Genomic DNA, 20,758 nt, shown 5'->3' on the forward strand with positions numbered 1-20,758 from the left:
CAGGGGCTCAAATGCTTCCAAATTGATTAAAAAATAATTCTCTGAAAGTTCTAGCTTTAATATTATCATTAAGTTAGTCCGCACTCCAACCAAAGATTCTATGGAAAATAACATGAGTAAAATTTCATTATTTTTATAACTTAGCGATAAGTGAATCAAAATTTTGAGAATAACATTGTATTTGCTTATTTTGATCATAAATAAAACAATTACTACAAAAATTTATAGATATAATTCATAAAATAAGTATTTGCTTAGGAAGAAGAACCAAGATTCTTTGGTTGGAGTGTGAACTATTACTTTGGTTGGGTGGTTCTTAATATGGACATTTTCGAATTTTCTTGCTCCCAAGGGTTGAAATGGTTCCAAATTGATAAAAAACTATGTTTTTGAAAGTTTTAGCTCTTGATATTGTCTTTTAGATAGAGCTCAATTCAATCAAAGTTTTGTATGGAAATAGCATGAAAAATTTTCAAAAATTTTGCAGAACGTCGAATTTTTAATAAAAAAAATGACACGAATTTTCACTTTTAATTCATTTGTCACTAAGTTATATCTGAAATTTTTTTTTTAATTTTCAAAAAATTTTCCATGCTATTTCCATACAAAGTTTGATTGAATTGCGCACTATCTAAAAGTTAATATTAAGAGCTAAAACTTTCAGAGAATTGTTTTTTATCAATTTGGAACCATTTGAGCCCTTGGGAACAAGGAAATTCGAAAATGACCATATTAAGGACCACCCTAATACATATATAAATATATATATATATATATATATATATATGAATCTTTTAATAATAGATGAAATCTGTGTAATTGCATAGAACTCTTTATTGTAGTTGATATAGTGTAGTACATACCTACGGCAAACCTGAGAGACCAACTAGACATTCCCTAACCGCCCCTTATGATAACTATAATTACTTGTGGGGATTAGTTGCTACGAATGAAACGTAATTCCGTTCGTAATGAAACTCCCAAAAACGATTTAATACTATCAGAATATTTGTAAAACATGGCTATATTTGAGTACGTTTAAGATCGCAATAATTATTCAATTGGGTTACGTAAAAATCCTTGAGGTGCCCTAATCATCACTTACCGTATTAGTGAAAATATTTTTATTTAGATACTGGAGATGTTATTATTTTATTCTCAAAATTTTTGTAACATACAAACACTTGATATTTGAACTTAACTTAATTTCGTCGGGGGCTTAGGTATTATGATAGCGTATCATGAAAAATAATAGCTACATTATTCAACCAATGCAAAATAAAAATTTCATAATTGCATTATTTACAGAGGTTGATACTGTAAATAACCTTGATTTGATATTTCGTCAAAAACATTCATCAGCAAAGTTGGAATAACTGTTCATTTAAATTATTTCTCGTAAAATTGTTTTTTTTTAACTTAACTTACTATTTATTATTTTTTACACCTTTGCCAGGGTAAATGTTCCGTTATTTTTTTTATTGCACCCAGGCGTAAGTTTTTGTTAAAGTTATATAAAAAAAACTGTTGAATCCAATTAAAATTAACAATACATTTTATAAAACAATTAAATAACGTGTACTTGAAAATTAAATTAAAGCCTCATAAACTAAATAACAGTGTTCACAACTAAAAAAAAACTAATTACTAAAGAAAATACTTTGTTATGGATTTTCAAACAATGTTAAACCGTTTATCTTCCGATAGCAACGTCGTAAGAATCAAAGTGGTTATACATCATTTTCCCTCTACTTTAAAATATTGTTGAAAATTTTGAAACTTTACTTGCTTTTGAGGTATTGGTGAAGGACCTTTTTACCCGCGTACCTACAAGATCCGCTGTATATATATATATATATATATATATATATATATATACCACTTATAATTTGTGAATTTACGAAGATAGTCATTTAATAATCACATGTTGTATAAGGTTAGATATTACTTAAATCAAATGCTGCTTAAATTAAAAATCAATATTTTCATGGCCGGATTCTTAACAAGACTTCTATAGATATCACGTGGAAGTCTAGAATATATATTCGTATATAGGACTCTTCTTAATTAATAGATCTGAAATTAGATAGCTTATATGTCACATCAATATAAACGCGATAATGGAAGAGCTAGTGCTAGGCCTTATATAACAAGTATTTCTTTTCTGTAATTAGAATAATGTATACACGGCATAAAAGAGAGATTTGAAAACCCGACTTTCTAAACTTTTTTAGTAATTTGATATCAAAAGTGCACAGATATTTTTTGAGGCACACGTAGGATAATTTATAGTATTCGAAAAAAATTTAAAACTGAAAATTGTTGCTTATCTTTTCGTTTTAAGGTCTTTGAATTTTCTTTGGACATATGCGCATTAAATTATCAGATTTTATAAATAATTTAACAATGAGTACAAATTTTCATTATGAGTTGAAGAAAACAGACGTATGTAAAAATTAATTTTCAGAACGTTTTCTATATTTTTGTTATACATACAACACTTATCAATTAATTATTCTAAAAATTATAATGTTTATGAAATCAAAATAATTGATATATTGATAATAAATTTACTCTGGTAATAAATACATGATTTTTTTAAAATTAAGATGAACATATTTTCATTGCAAATATTTATTAAAAATAACAATTTGCGAAGATTTTAATCGTCATTATTGCATTAATTTCAATCGTCAGTAATGTTTTATTATATTAATATTATTAACTTCGATATTATTTTCACTGTTTGATAATAACTGCAGAATGAAAATCGTTAAACCGTTATTTTACTTCCTGTGGGGTAAGTTATGGAAACCGGCCGAAAATCGAAAATTAAATATTTTGCATATCTTCACGTTTCAGAGGTTTCTGAATATTTTGGCATACATCAGAAAAAATGTATGTGTGTGTTTTGTATGTCCAACTGATCAACTGATTTGAATAGTTCAAAAAACATTCGATTCCTATTGATAGGAGAATGTGCTGATTAGTTTGGTGGCAAAGGCAGGTGCAGCCTTTACGGAGATACAGAGCAAAGAGTGCAGAAATAAAAAAGTAATAAATATTCAATTCGTAATGATGGGGAGAAGTGGTGATTAGTTTTTGGCAAAGGCAGGTCCAGTCGTTTCGAAAATACGGAGCTAAATGTACAAAAAATGGCAGTTTTTGAGAGAACTAAGCATTTGAATGATTCAAAAAACTTTCTGCTTGTGTTGACGAAACAATTGCTTTTAGAAAAAAAATATTTTGTTTTTATAGATATAATTTTTTTATATATAAATAGAAAATAATTCAAATTTTAATCTTAATTCTTGCTAAAGTTCTAAAGCTCACTTATATACTTTAAACAAATAATTTTAACTTTGTAATTCAGTTTTGATAATTATTATAAATGCAAGGCAATGTTACAGTATTTATTTATAATAATCTATACGAAAACATTTAACATTTCTCGAACATTTCGTTAAGGTACGCGAAGTTATAGCAATTTGCCTTAAAGCACGATGCCATACGCCACTAGTTTGTATATTATATGATGCGCATTATTCTAAAATTAAATAGCATGCATTGTTCTAATTGTAAGATAAGGCGCCAAACTCGAGTGAAATATGGCTATAGAAAATGAAAATACAATGTGTAACTGAGACATTTAAAACGAAAATAATTATAACTCATTTATGAAATAAGTTACTTATCGGTTATTTTCAGAAGAGTTGTACTGCCCCTTTATTTGCCCTTTTAGCTCTGGAATTCTTAAAGAAACTAACGTTAGTTGCTTATTTTTCTCTTATTTAAGGCGTACCAAAAATTATGATTGAGTAAGCGTATGATTATACTGTTATTTTTAATATTAACCTCAGTTAATTGTTTGTGAACATTTGCGAATTTTTTATTCATTTTTCTATTTGGTCAAAAAGTCCTTAATGACTGCACTAGAAATCAGTTGACATACCTCTGTTTTTTTCAATTTTCTTTCAAAGAAGTACCAAAAGTTTTATCTGCAGTTTTTGGTATAGCTCCGACTCTAAGAACTTATGTGCATGATCCATATAGTTTTTTAAACATCTGTGGTGAATATGTTTTCGACAAATTCCGATAGCCTATATCAAACTGCGTCAAGACGGCGTATTTCAACCACTTTAAAATTGAATTGCGCAATCATGATAAAACATGGGTTCTTTATATAATGTGCCAAAATTGCGTAGAGTATTTACATTAGTGTTTAAAAGAAAAAAAATTTAATACCGCCTGTTTCGAATGTTTTTTTTCTGTGTGGTAAATTTCAAGGGAATAAATTCAGGCAATAGAAGAAAATGGGTCTTAAGGTAATGAAAATCTTCTGTATATCATGTAATGGATTGAGACACTAAAGTTAAAAGAAAAAAACAGAAAAAGTTAAAAAGAGATACATTTGATAATCTCCAAATTGGGCAACTTATAGAAAATTCACGGTTCATAAATTCTTGTATTAAACTCGAAAATAAAACAAGGAAGTCAGGCGAGAGAATCCACCGAAACATCAGGACTTTGGCGGAGCCATATCAAGGAGGTGGGACGTCCTAAAATGTTGGAGCTTATGACAAAATTAGTTAGATCTTAATCACCCTCGAAAATTATATAAAAAGACTTTTGAGACACAAAATAAAATATGTTATGTTTCATTGTAATTTGAGGTGATACTAGCATATTGGTATATCTCGAAAACTAGAGCGGTTCTGTTACTTTTTTTGAAATCAGCGTCCTCGAATTACTTAAAAACCATTATAACATTTCAGAAGAAAATTTAGTGACACGCAATGCAATTGATTATAGAAGTAATTTTGAAAGTTTATTTTGTGTTTTATTTTCAATTATTATATTTTTTTCAATGAACACGCTACTTAGCAAATGTAAAATAATGGGATTTTCAAAAGAATGTTGAACAAGAGTTCTTTCGACACTAAAACAAGTAATCTAATAATTTCCAGTTATTTTTTAAGTTAATAAAAACATATCCTTTAAAAAATGCTTTAAATGATATTTGAAATGTTGATCATATTAGTCATGCAGGCGAATAAATTCGTAATAAACTTATAGGTTTTTTTTAACTTTTTTTATTATGAGCTCTATTATTTTGATATTTTTTATATAATCCATTCATTTATAATTTTTATTATATGTTAGTTTAGTCAGAAACCTATTTTATCATATTAGATTTTCATAGAAGCAATGTTTGTCCTTGATTCAAGGTTTTTGTCCCAGATTGTCCTGAATTTTTGAAATGTATAAATTAAACTTTTTTTTTCAAATTTTACGAAAATTAGGGAAAAATTACATAAACAAATTTTCCGACTGCCATACACAAGTGCCAGCCAAACCATTTCTTGAAAAAAAAATGTACAAAGTGAAATACTCCTCATATTTCTACAGAATATTACTCTACATATTTCTCAGAAATTTCGATTGTATCTAATTCTAGTTCAGTTTTGATACTAATTGGTAATATTTGTCATTTTATCATAATGTGACTTTTAAACTTAAATTTGCAAGCATTTATATACAAAATCTGACAATAAAGTATGTCACAGACATTACCATAGCACAAATATTGAAGTATTCTTAAATAAAGATTATTATGTATATCTTTTCCATAAATATATGTATTCAAGAAATTCAATATACATTTTCTCATGTTGTGGATAAATTAGATAATTACCATAGTAATATCACGTTTCAACTTTATCCGGGCCCGGATTCAGTTTTTGGTCGTTTTTTCTGACCTGCTTATTTTTGGAACCGATTAATCAAATACAGAATTCGAATATTTCTGACCATCCAAATATTTCAATTGTTCTCACTGAAAATATCTTCTTTGTTTTTTCAGATGCCGAAAATCTATGATGTACCAGTAGATATTAGACAAGAGTAGTAGTTCGGTAATCTGATAATTGAAAATGATTATAAAAATTCTCCGACAGAATGTGAAAAGTGGCGCTAGCTTTTGGTAAGTTATTATATAAATATGTAGATTAATATATATATATATATATATATATGTGTGTGTGTGTGTATGATGATCTTAATGATAAACCTAAAATGTATACTATATATTATAATGCATTACTTTTCATGGAATCTACCACTTTATTCATATTTATTGATCTTTAATTGGGCAGTATTTGATTTCCATTTTCACACAAGATCAAACTTACTACTAAAGGAATTTAACAATTTGATATGCATTCAAATACGAAATCCTACATCCCCATAAATATAATTATAAAAATAAAAAACTCAAAACTATGCCAAGCGAGCATGTCAACAATTCGACACCTCAAATTAATAGGTAATTCAGAATGGTAATTTATGCAGTGATATTACGATAAAGTCATAAAATAAACGCAATGACATTTCAACCTTGTTCGAGGTAAATAGTTGATTTTTAGATAATATTTCACAGTTCTTTACACTATAAATAAATGCAATGTCAAAGGAAACACTTTCACAATATGTGCATATATTTTCAATATGCACTTGTTAACCTTTCGTAGCATCTTTAAAAAGTAAATTTATTATATCTTTAATTACTGGTTGGATTATTCACATATTTTGTATTATTAAATACTTATGTATTTGTATTGGAATGAACATTATATTATCATAGTACAGTACACATTTTATATCTTGTGTTAAAGTGAATTATCTATTACTAGATCCTGAATTCCATTGAAATCATAGCTTGTTCTAACTTAATTAGCGTTTTTATTAACTATTTTTATTGTTTATACCTTTGGCTCAGATGGTCCTTGTTACATTGTTACCCTACCCAAATGTGAGCTTTTATAGAGGTTATATAAAAAACTGTTGAATATAACTTAAAAATTAGTAGTGCATGGCATCGTGCCTTAAGGAATTCGAATTTTTAAAAGCTCAGAAAATATTTTTTTTCTTTTTTGAGAATTTTGCATATTGAAAAAAAATGTTTTTCTGGGAATACTTATACGATATTGATACTCGTATTTTTTAAAAACTCGAAAACCAAAATGTTTTTATTTTTTTTTTGAGACTTTTTGAAAGTTTTTAATACTCATTCAGTCCGGTTGATTTAATTTACAAAATATGTGATTTTCGACCGCCAAATGCATTTTTTTTATTTATTTTTCTGGATCTCCGAAACCGCTGGTTCTGTCTTTGCAAAAACTTAAACAATTCTTCATGACGTCAAACTTTATCAATAGAAATCGAATGCTTCTTGAATAATTCGAATCGGTTCAGCGGTGCCATCGAAAACGTCGACGAGAAGTTGTATCCATACATACACACTTATCTTATTATTTCTAATATTGTTAATTAGTTATATTTATTATCATTTGTCACTTATTGTTTTTACCCTTCTTTATTGCTTTTCTATTTTTATTATTCACAAATTCTATTAATTTTATTTTTATCATTATTTGCTTTTATTTTATATTAAATCATCATAATATGGATATCATTTTAATGAAAATACTATCCTTTATTTTGTACTCTATTTTATTTATATTTATGTTATTATTCACTTATGTTACTAGATGTTATATTATTCAGCAGTTGTAACAGATATTGTAATTTAAAAAAATACATACATACATACTACATACATATATACTACATACATACATACACACACATCCATTTTTTCTAAGGTATGCCAAAATATTCAGAAACCTACAAAATATAAATAAATGCGAAAATTTTCATTTTTGATTTTTGGGCGATTGCTATAATTTACCCTACAGGAAGTTAATAACACAACGTCTTATAAAACATAAATAATGTAGACTCAGTAATTGTATTAAAGTCTCGTAAACTAAACAATAGTGGTCACGACCAAAAAAACTAACAACGATAAAAATATTTTTTATAGATTTTCAAACATTGTCGTTATATCTCCCGATAGCGACGTCGTAAGAATCAAGGTGATGGCTGGTTACACATCTTTTTTCTTCTACTTTCAAATATTGTTGATTTAGAATTCTTCTCATACGAGTAGGGATATCCCTACCATATTCTCCTATTCAATAAGGAAATCGTATAAAAATGGAGGATACAACCAAACGGAGTCATTACTGCTTCTTCGGCTACGGGTAGCGAACGGCTTTTGGTAGAAGTGACCCGTGAGGAGAAAGAGCTTTAGAAAAGAAAGATTAGAAATTTCGCATTACCACGCCAGTCGGCAATTTGTGGGTAAAAGTTATCCACGTAGGCTTAATATAAACATTTAATTGAAATTAGTATATCAAATTCAGATATGTTGACCAGCTCTACCTCATATATATATATATATATATATATATATATATATATATATGTATATATGTATATAATGTGTGTATGTATATATATTAACGCGTGTGTGTTTAATCGCTTTCGCATCACATGTGTATATCATCAATTTGACAAAAATAGACGTCGCGTGTACTTGAGTTCCTTGTCTATTTAAAGAAATCAATCGTTATATACGTTTATAAGCTAAATTAGATTTCGTTTCTGAACCAGGTAACGTTATTATTGCACATTGTCATCTAAATTGACGTGAGCAACAGTTTGATTAGGGCGCATGCGTGCGACTGAATTATACCGAGCCAACAATGTGTTTATGTCTAAATATAACCTTAGGCACAAAACGAAACTAAAGTAAAAAATAAATGATCAAATGACCTGCTTTACTAGAGGCACCAGCGTCTGCTCTATCGATTTGGTCTTGATTTCCAGCACCGTCGTTTCGGCTTCTGCCATTTTGAAGTAAATGTTTATTTGCACTCATCCACACGCGGTTTCGAACCTTGGAATTTTCATAAATTGTTAATATCGAACATTTGTTTTATCGAATTTAATCGCGGGTGAAATTTAGCGTTCCATGCTAGTTTTACGCGACGGAATTGAAGTCGGTACTGTCAGAATCTTTTTCGCTGTCAGGTCGTCCTACACGGTTTACGTTTGACGTCACACCCTCTTCGGAAACACATGTTCGTTCCTGTATATAAGGTTACGAACGCCGTTTCTACTCGTAACGAAAGGCAACGCATGCGCCGGGTTGACTCTATTCGATTCGATTCGATTCGCCGAAAACTCATTTCTATATCGAATTTTCGTTTATCGATATAATATCAGCGCTGCCGGCGGGCTTATTCAGCGAACTTTCAAATGACATTATTAACTTCCCGTAGGAGAAGTTTGTTTTCATCAAAAAATCCGATTTGCTACTTTTATGTTTTCTCGACGTTTCAAGCCGTTCTGAATCGAATGAGACCAAATTTATAAAAAGCATGTGAATGTGTTTGTGCATGTGAACAGATTTTTTGCCGTGAATCGACGTTTTCTCTAAAACGTCTGGACCGATTTCAAAAATATAAAAGCCTCTCGATGTATCTTGATGAGGACTAGCGTTTATCACTTTTGCGCAACGATTAACCAAGCCGTTTCTTTGTGAATAGCACAAAAGTGAAAAAAAAATTGTCTACGTTTTAGCCCGCAATTCTAAATCGATTTTGAAAATTCAAAAACCGTTCGAAAGATATTGGTTGGGTATCATGCTGATTAGTTTTTGGTAAAGATCAGCCAGGCCGTTTTCTTGTAATGAAGTGTTAAAAAAAATTTTCGACGATTCTTATGATTTTTTTTGACGGTATATGCCATAGTCTTATAGATCATACTAAAATATTACGGCCTTACGCAACTCGTTTAACTTTAAAAATTCTTCAAAGTTTGCAAAAATTAGTATCGTTTTTATGGCGTTTGTCAAAATTATAACTTTCAACGACGTTTGCTTAAAAACGCTTGAACCGATTTCAAAAATTTAAAAGCCAATCGACGTATTTCGATGTGGATTATGTTTTCACAGTTTTGTGCGACGATTTGCTGAGCCGTTTCTTTGTAAATAGCAGAAAAATGAAAAAAAATCTATAAAAATGTCCACGTTTTTAGCTCTCAATTTTGAATCGACTTTAAAAATCAAAAACTGCTCGAAAGATACTGGTTGGGAACGATACTGATCGTGAGTAGTTTTAGGTAAAAATCTACCGCGCCGTTTTCTTAAAATTAACTGTTGAAAAAAAATTGTTTGCCGATTTTTATGAAGCTTTTTGTTACGGACCTACGACTAATAGTCTAATGTTAAAAAAATATCAAATTTTGAGAAAATATTGTAACCAAAATTTGTGTCAAAAGTTGCTTTTGTAATGTGATGAGTCAAGCATTGTATATTCATTAAAATTTGAAATAATAAGCGTAGTGCTGGATTACCCCATAGCCCGTGTGGCCCGGGCCTAGGGCGACACAATTTAAAAGGGCGACAAAATTTTCAGTATGTCAAAACTTGATAAAATGTCACAAATCATTTTAAGGATCTTGAACAGTTTCTATGCAAAGTTAAAAATTATATCTAAGTAATTTAAAATAAATTGTTTGAATAAAAAAGTAAATTTTTCTCTATTAAAAAGGGCGCTTGGTCAGATAAGGCCTAGCGTGGCAGAAAGCTTAATCCGCCACTGAATAAGCTACAAATTTAGGGCATACAAGCGTAGTTGAAAGCGATAACTTTATATTTGAAAAAAAGTTGAAAGTTTTATCTAAATATCTAACAGCTATTACATCTACAGCTATTACATCGAATTAAATGCCATGTGTACTAGAATCAATGTTTATTCAATTGCTGTGTGATCAAAGATTTTATAAATATATAATTTAGTGATGTTCCGACTCGAAAATTTCTTGATTCGAGTGATTCGAATCAGAAAAAAACCTGATTCGAATCATGATTCGAATCAATTCGAATCAAGTTCATATATGAGCAATTAAAATTTAAGAGAAGAAATAATATCATTTTAATAATTTTATAAGTGAAATAATTAATTTAGTAAGCAATTAATTTCAAAAAGTGCAGAGATGAATACATTTATATTATATATAATAATAAACTAGCTACAAATATAACTAATATTTCAAGTGAATTTACAATAAAATATAACCAAACACTTCTCTATCACTAAAGCATATAAAACAATATTCTTAATCTTACGTTGAACGAATGCATGTGTATATTATTGATTGTTTAGATCTAATCTAAACAGGGAGCTGAATCTAACGTCTTACGAATGACTTAAAATTCACTACTGTAAAGATTGATATTATTTGATTTGTGTGAATTTGCCATTATGCAAGTAATAAAATATGATAATTTTGTATGTGTATAAAACTCGTTGTGTAGTTTATTTCGATATTAATTAAAATCTAAATCGCGTATTTATTATCTAAATGAGTTTTTTATATTTCAGGAACAAATTGGTTCTCAGCGGTTAGTCAAAAATAAACAAACACGCAAGTCGATAAGTCGATACGCTAAGACACAGACACATGTTTCGAACTCATATCGTTCAAGCCGCTTGAACTCGGGATGATTCGGTTTGAGTCATATAAACTCGTATGAATTCATAGCGACTTGAAGTCGAAATAAGTCGGTTTGAGTCATAGGAACTCGGATAAATTCATACCGACTTGAAGTCGAAATAAGTCGGTTTGAATCATAGGAACTCGGATAAATTCATACCGACTTGAAGTCGAAATAAGTCGGTTTGAATCATAGGAACTCGGATTAATTCATATAGACTTGAAGTCGAAATAAGTCGGTTTGAATCATAGGAACTCGGATGAAGTTATATAGACTTGAAGTCGAAATAAATTGGTTTGAGTCATATAAAGTCGGATGATATTGTTAGTTAATGAATGCAGTTAAAGTCATACAAAAACGATTGGAGTCGGCGTACATTTAAGCGTATTACAGTCGGTTGGCTCGCATGATTTAATTCATGATTATTTTTTATATTTATGTCATTTATGTTATTTATTATTATTTTTTATATCATTATAATATTAAATTAAATTAAAATATTTTTTTCATATTTATGAAAATTTGTGTTCATACATATTTTATCACAGTAAATATTTCGCGGCTTGATACGAGTTGATTCGAATCAAGTAAAATCTGATTCGAATCAAGTCGTTAAAGGCTTGATTCGAATGATTCGAATCACTCGATTCGACTTGGCACATCACTAAATTATAATTTGTACAAGTTCTTTGCAGGTATGGGAGCTAAGGGCTGATTGTAACAGTTTTTTTAAATTAATTTTTCTTGAAATCCACTGATAATATTTGTACGAAATAATGATGAATAGTTGCTGTTACTATTCCTCCACCGAATCAAGTAAAAATAATTTTACAACTGTAGTTAATTATATCATAATTAATCATTTTCTAAAAAAAAGTGCGAGGTTACAACTTACCCAGTGTTTGGGCCTAGTTGTAACGTTTACCGAGGCAAGTAGTAACGACAAAGAAAATGAAAATAAAACCTCGGATAATTTGTTATAGATTTGTAAACATATCTGTTTATCACCCGATAATAATGTGGTGAAAATCTTTCACGTATTGTTATCAAAACATCCTTAACTTTACTTGTTTTTGAGATATCGGTGGTGAACTGTTTCACCGGCGGACATTTAAGCCCCGCTCTACTCTATTAAAAATTTTAGAACATTTTTTCTTAACTTTTGCATATTTCTCCGATCTCAAATTTTAATTCACAATAATTTAATGTCAAATCTCAACATCACTAGATTTTTACTTAAATGTAAGTGATGTGACATATAAATACAAGCCTATGCGATTCAATATCATAAACAAAAGTAACAAAATGGAACAGATATGAGCAATATCTAGTATACACAATTTCCAACAAAAAAAAAAGAATGAAACGGTAATTTTCTAAAAAAATAAAAATTTGAAATGAAAAAAATAAATTTTTAAAATTATTAAACAATGGTGTAAAAAATTGAATACTTAACAAATTAAAAAAAACGCATAACTAATATTCACAAAAAAAACGAAAACATACATTGGAAAACGAAGAATTTAATTTTGAGGTGAGTCAAACTTCTGATTGTAATTTATTAAATGACATGCGAATTCCAACGTTTTATTAGAAGCTTATATAAAATAAATATGAATGAATTATAAATGGGAGATTATTTTAAAACAGGGTTTGCGAATTTATTACGGTTACTGTCAAAATAGTAGTATGAATATATGCCTTTAATCGATTTTTTCTTATGAACACTAATTGTGTGTATTGTATACACGCATGGTATAATAAATATATATATATATATATATATATATATCCGAAAAATTAATATTTTTCAAAAAATAAATAAAAATGAGTTTCGAATTTCTACATTCACTATACAAAATTAAATACATACATTCTATGCATACTTAAACATATTTTTATATATCAATATACATTTCATACAGGTTGAGAAGATTTTAATATGTTATCATTTTTTTCTTTTTCATTGATTTTTAAAACTTCTGTACAAAATGTTAGTTACTGTATATGCTTTTTGCAAATAAACATTCTGAAAAAAGGGCATCAGAATATTTGTGCAGAACTTTTTTTATAAATAACCATTTATTTTCAGATTGTAAGTTTTTAAATTGCATATGAAATTCAAAATATTTTCTAAGTCGTTAATAAACCGTGTGTTTGACCGTTACGCCATGAAACACCTATATATATAAATCATTTTTTTTTATAAGCAAAGAAGTTTTTTTCTGTATTTATAAAAATATGTATGTAAAAGTAGTTAAATTTGTTATTAAGAGTTTTGATTAACTAGTTAAAGTTTGATAATTTATTTGATAAGGAATTATTGGTAACTTTAAAGTTATCCAATACGAATTTCGAAAACTAGAACAAAATATTTGTTTGTTCTCATATTACTTGATTCCCCGCACAATATTGACGAAGTAGATTTTTTTTTATTTATTTCTTATAACCAATCTGAACATTGGGTTCAATGGGGTTATTTCCTGACGGGCACAGAACTTTTAGAAATTCCCCCAGTGGGGAATTTCCTTACATAAATATATTGATTGTTAATTTATTAAATCTTGCGGCCACTTTCGAAGTAGGTTTTGTTACATAAATTTCAATACTGTGATAGCTAAATTACTTTTCTATCCAATTAAAATCAATTAAGGAGCATTTATGGATAAATCCTGTTCTGCTATGTCTATATCAAAGCTTACTTTAGAATTTAGAACCTAATAACAAATATGTAACGTTGCGTTGATAAAAAGAAATGTAATTAAAATATTTGTTTCTTGGCGAAAAACTATCGCCTTAATTATATAGTTGTTATCATTTGATAATTAACTTTCTAATAAATAGCAAGGAATAATGTCTTGCTGTCCAGCCGCAACTTGTAAAATAATCTGCTTTCCGGCTAATGACGGAGGCAACGGTAACAGCAATACCAGCAACTCTTCCAATGGCTGCAATACTGTGAGCATCACTAATAACCACAATATATTTTTTATTTTTTACTTATTATATTTTTCTTTACGATTATTGCTAATTAATCAAGTGTTTGTACTAAATTTGTAAACCGTATTTGAAGCATGTTCTCAATATTATCAAGTTAAACTTCTATTAGTACAAGATATCTTGAGATACAGATACAGATCATTTGAAATATAAAATTAGCAATTGATTCTAAGTTATGATGTAAGGGATAATTTGAAATCTTACATACTAATATAACGAGAATTTATATTATATATTTTGAAAGTAAATAATATTTTACTTTAAAATTCGAGAACTTGTCATCGTTTTTTATTATTAATTCGACAGTATTTTATCTACATAATTCATTTAAGGTAAAGCGTTGCAAAAGCCGCGAGTTACGTGCTGGTATTCTTTACGTTGGCTGCGATTGTCCCAAACGAAATGGAATACAGGTAATTTATTATCTTTGGTCATATATTAAAAAAGTTATAATAACCGCTTATTCTATGTAGTTTATCGGATACGGTTGTGCGACTTTTTTAACAGCAATAATTTTGTTAATTTACCAGTTAGCTGGAAAAATAAAATAAATGGTAATTTGGATATTTGTCTACATGGAAATACTGAAATACTGTCTTTAAATACAATGAATTAGTCATAAAATTAAATCATACAAGAAAAGAGCGACTGTCACAACTATCGCTAGGGGCGTGGACGGGATTAAAAATAGGTTAAGAAACAAAACATCAAAATAACTTAGTTAGTCAGAAACGACTTTATTGTAACAACACAACATAATCATTTAAACAAAGCTTATGAATATAATATAACAAAATATATTTTTTAAACAAAAAATATCTGCGAAACCTTTTGATTTTTGTATCGAATTTTGCTTTTCTTTTTTCTTTTGCATTTTATCTTAGTTAAGTTAAACATTTTTTTACCTGTTTAACCTTCCCCCAAAAAGGACAAGAAATACCGGTTACAACACAACCGTACCCATAAATATTGTCACAAACGTACCCAACGCACACTTTTAAAAACAAATCGTTATGACAGAGCTAAATTATCTACCCAAAACCAATATCTGGTAAAAACTACTAATGTTAACTACTAATGTTTAACCTATAGCGTAATAACAAACAAAGTGATCTATCGGTACACAAGAAATAGTTATTATTAAAAGAAATCGATCAAAGAAACTGTTTTTGCCTCTTCAAAAACAGTTCGATCTGCAGATCATGTTAATGTAGAGCGCTGACTGAAAGCAAGAATGGGAACTTGTTTGGACAAACGTACTACATTTTTTTTCCATTTGCTGTTATAACGACTGTCACTACCGTACCCTGGCACAACCGTATCCAGTGTCCCCTATATAATAAATCACTTATACAATTATCAATATGTATTTCATAGAACTTTCTGAAGAAAGCAAATCGTTTTTTATTTAAATACAGTTAACTAATAATATTTGCTCTTCTAAATATTATTTCTATATTTAGAATATGCAATCATGTATGCTATAAAAAATAATGATAAACACAATTTTTAAAACTATTGTCGTCTATACACGAATTCTAATCCTACTAATGTTTAACATTAAGGATGATTGCCGAAGGGCAGAGTGTCAGGGCAGTCCTCCGTGCCTTGTAAAGCCGGAGCCGATCTGCTGCCCAAGTCAGTATGCAGACGCTCGCCACTACGCGTGCAAATACAAGAGCCGACCACGAAATCCTGTCTGCCCTGTGTACACGTGCGTTCCCTGCCCGCCGCCGTGTCCACCTCCACCATCATGCCCGCCACCTTGCCCACCATGCCCACCTTGTCCTCCGCCATGCCCACCGAATTGCCCGCAGTACTGCCCGGTGCCATGCCCACCCCCGCCTTGTGGCCGTGAGTATATTGTTTATTTTGAATGAATGAACTGGCCGTGGTTAACGATATTACCGTTAAGGTCATTTTACTGGAATTGAATTAAAAATTCGTCATCCAAAAAGTTTTGTATGGAAATAGCATGGGAAAATTTTCAAAAATTTTAAAAATGTTTTTAGATATAACTTACGAACAAATAAATGAGTTTCATTCAAAATTCGACGCTGTACAAAATAAAATTATAAAAAATCTGTTTTGTAGAGCGTCGAAATTTCAGTAAAAGATTACACGAATTGTCACTTTTAATTCATATATCGCTAGTTTATACCTAAAAAACATTTTTAAAATTTTCGAATTTTTTTTCATACAAATTTTGATTGAATTGCGCACTATATAAACGTTAATATTAAGAGCTAAAACTTTCAGAGAATAGTATTGACCGTAATAGTCCTGAAAAAATTAGAAAAAAATATCTCATGTTGTTTGGAAATTTTGAGCTTTTAAATGAAACCAAGAGCTTTGGTGAAATTATGACAATTTTTCAGATATTTTTTACTAAATTTGTTTATTTAGGGAACCGTAACGGTGAATCACATTTTTATGGCCACAACCAAAAACATTAACTATGTTAATGACTATAGCTATGAATTTAAATTCTTAAAATTTTAAATTCACAATCCTTATTAAATGCACTAACTTTTGATGAAAGTTTCCAACGTTTCGAGGAAGCATTTTAACCAGGCTGGTTTTTTGATATGTGGTATCATATTGGCAAACTTTTTTCGTTGCCAGACATGCTTAACAACCACAGAAACGTCTGGCAAATTAATTTTACGTCTCTTGACTCTTAATGAACATGATATTAAAATTACAGACGGACTGAAATGATTTGAATTTAAAAAAAAAAAAATGAATAAATTGGTGTCTGGCACATATTTGGCAGCGCCCAAAATGTCGGGCAACAAAAACGTGAGTCTGGATAACCTATTCAAAGTCAAAAAATGAAAATTGGACTGATTAAAATGCTATAAACTAGTATCATATTGCCAGACATTTTTGATTGCCAGATGTGTTTAACAACCGCAGAAACGTCTGGCAAATTTATTTTATATGTTTTAACCCTTAACGAATATAATACTAAAATTTCAGACAGACTAAAATGGTTTGAATTTAAAAAAAAAATAATAAATAAATTGGCGTCTGGCACATATTTAGCAGCGCCCAAAATGTATGGCAACAAAAAATGTGAGTCTAGAACCTATTCGAAGTCGAATTAATGAAAATTGGACTGGCTAAAATGGTTTCAAAATTTCAATATCGCACTGTACACTAATTAACGCAACCACTCCCAGCTGCCAGACCGCCCGTACCCTAACCGAGAGAGCACCAAGGACCACATATCAAAAAAACAGCCTGGTTAAAATGCTTGTTTTGAAAACGTTGCTGCCTCCTATACTATTAGTACATTTTTTTAAAGCAAGACTTTTCAAAGTTGGCCAAACTTTTAAATTTTAAATTCATAGTTCAACAAAGTCTTAATTCTTAAAACCTTGGGACAATTATATTATTTTTTACTCTGGTCCTAGAAATGCTGTTTACGGTTACGGTTACAAAGATTAAATAAACAAAATCAATAAAATTTATATATAATATAATTTAAATATAATTTTACTAAAGTACTACTGCACTTAAAAGCTCTTATTCTCTCCAAGCTACATGATATTTTTTTCAATTTTAATATGACAATTAAATAATAACAATAATCATAATAATAACAATAATAAATAAGTGTAAAACATTTTTCTGAGCATAACAGAAAAAGTAATATTGTGGGCTGCGGAAGATCACTTGGCAATTTTCTCTTAAATCGCCTTGAGTTTTCGGCTGACTGGACTAATTGTATTTCAGGATTTGGCATGTCTATGTTCAAAAGAATCAGTTAAAATGCAAATGAAAACTTAGCTATGAAATGATATAATAAACAAAAAAGCTATATAAATTATGATAAACGTCCTATAAAATTATAACATTATAAAACAACTATAATGAACAAATATTTATTATAGGGCAAAATAAATTGATACAAATATTTATGAATTATATTATTAGTATATTATTTGACTTTGACAACATTATGCAATTAACAGCGCCGAACTGCTTCATCGCCTGTTCACCTTGCGAATCGTGCTGCGATCCAGGCTGCTGAAGTATTTGGGCTGTGACAACCGATATTAAGTTCTCAAGACATCAAATAAAAAAAACGAAAAACGTTCATTAAAAGCTCCAAAAACATCGGTTCTGGAAAAATAAAAATCGAGCACGTCTATAGCAATCAGGAAGGAGAACAAATACACACTTAAAATATTTATGTTGCCATTACTAGTAATTTAACATCGGTTCCTAAAATAAAAAAAATAGTAAAACTTATATTTTGCTTATTTTATTTACAGTAGTGTTCGATATATTTAAATATGTTTTCATAAATAAATTACGGTGTCATTTATTAAATTCGAGGACCCTGTTATAAAGCAGTAGTGACAACGGTTTTCACTTGGAAATATAGATAGCAATATGTTTCTAAGTGAAAACAGCCCTGATACGGCATTGGTGCACCAATATAAACTTATCACTATTACAATATTTGTAATAATAAAAATTCATCACGTAGAGATGAGACAACTGTTTGGGTCGCCATCTATAACAAAACAAACGTAGTTTGTAAGAAATTCATCACAACAGCTTATAGGACCCATAAGTTCTGCTCGCTGTTCAAATAAATAAATAAATAAATAAAAATATTTATTAATTACGTAATATTTTATTTACTAAATTCAAATCGTTTTCTAGTTAGATTTATTTGTGAGTTTTTAGAGGCTTTTCACTTTTTATTTAGAGACAGTTCACTTTCTGATTATTGTTAGATATAGGAGAACTAGGGGCTATCTGTTACAGGGGACTAGTAACAAGCGTTTTTCAAAAAAATCTTAAAGCGTTCAAATACTTTTTGTATCGATTGAACATGTAAATATGTCATAGCTACTGTTCCGTAGGCCGTCGCAATAAACAAAACTATGCAGGTCCGTCATTTCGGTTCGCATTATTATTAGCGTCTAACTTTAAATTTTTTATATATATATTTTTTTCAAGTTGATCAATCTTTGATAATGTGTAACAATTGTGATTGCTAATTTGTATAAATAATATATTTCTTGATTAAAGTAAAAAAAATCACACCTGGGATAAGTTGAAATAAAATTTTCGGGCTAGTTGTAACATACAGGTTCAAGTGAAGAAGATTGAATAGAATTATATTTGTAAAAGATGAGCACATGTAAACTGTGTTACTGGAGACACTACTTATATCTTTATTTATATTATGATAATAGTATTTTACATTGATTTATGATAAAAAAATATATTTTAGGACACATTATAATGTGTCAATTTTCTTAAAAATGAGTAAAAAATATATCAGAGGTATTGTCGTTTTTTTTGTTACTCTGGTAGCCCCAAACACGGAGTAAGTTGTAACACCACACTTTTTCTAGAAATTGATTAATTGTAAAATAATAAACATTAGTTCCGAAATTATTTTAACTTGATTGGATAGATTAATAATGACAGCAACTATTTATCTTTATCTCATAGAAATATAATCAATGGATTTTAATATATATTAATTTAATAAAATCTATTACAGTAATCCACTAGCTACCCAATTTGTAATATTGTAGCAATTCTATATTAAATTCTCAAGTATCGATATAATATAAGTAAGCTTCAGACGTAGAAATCAGAAAACTTTCAAATGGTATTATTTACTACACTATTTCCTGGATTTAAATGCTATTAGTACTAGAATTAATATGTTTCTTCAATTGCTGTGTTCATCGATTTTATAAATACATTTATAATTTGTACCAGTTATTGGTGTAGTAACTATTAAAATATCTTGCATAAAAACCCATTTAATTAATTAACTAACGATTATTTACTTCAATTATATCTTATCTCTGTTTTTTTCTATTAGTCGGCATATTCAACAGGAATTGTGACTATAGAAGTTTGAAATTTCTACACGGACCATTATTCCAAATTTCAATTAATTTTCATAATAAAAGCCCATAATATTTAAGAATGTTCATTAAAATCACGAACTCTACAATTATACAAAGTTTATTTAAAAAAATATATATCAATAAATTACCAAAAACTGATCAGCACGTTTCTCAAATGGATATTTTTAGAAGTTTGTCTAAATTGTGAACAAAAATAATTGAACTTTTCTGCTATTAGCATTAATTATGAATTATAAATAAATAGATTCGCTGCTTGTTTCGCAAAAATAATCAAATCGTAAGTCCATATCAAGTTTTATTATTTCATTTAAAAGGTTTTAACAAAGTGGCGACAAAGGTCAAATTTTTACTCCAAATCGAATTTTTAAAATTGAACCACTTTTTGTAGGCATATGATATTATAGTATGACTATATTATAGTATATTATAGTATACTATG

The 20,758-nt window shown here is 29.0% G+C and overlaps 1 protein-coding gene across 1 annotated transcript; it reads left to right on the top strand.

Annotated features, from left to right (window-relative positions):
- The first annotated feature begins 5,860 nt into the window (after positions 1-5,860).
- On the top strand, positions 5,861-18,590 carry LOC113374811 (late cornified envelope-like proline-rich protein 1). The gene is made up of 5 exons (XM_026614776.1): positions 5,861-5,983; positions 14,252-14,365; positions 14,740-14,820; positions 15,973-16,261; positions 18,388-18,590. The coding sequence occupies exons 2-5, from the start codon at positions 14,261-14,263 to the stop codon at positions 18,444-18,446; spliced, it is 534 nt and encodes a 177-aa protein (XP_026470561.1). The 5' UTR covers positions 5,861-5,983; positions 14,252-14,260; the 3' UTR covers positions 18,447-18,590.
- The last annotated feature ends 2,168 nt before the right edge of the window (positions 18,591-20,758 follow it).

The sequence above is a fragment of the Ctenocephalides felis genome, unplaced genomic scaffold, assembly GCF_003426905.1.
Source record: "Ctenocephalides felis isolate EL2017-DRISC unplaced genomic scaffold, ASM342690v1 CF-g0.4_SCAFFOLD_01886, whole genome shotgun sequence".
NCBI classification, from domain to species: Eukaryota; Metazoa; Arthropoda; class Insecta; order Siphonaptera; family Pulicidae; genus Ctenocephalides; species Ctenocephalides felis.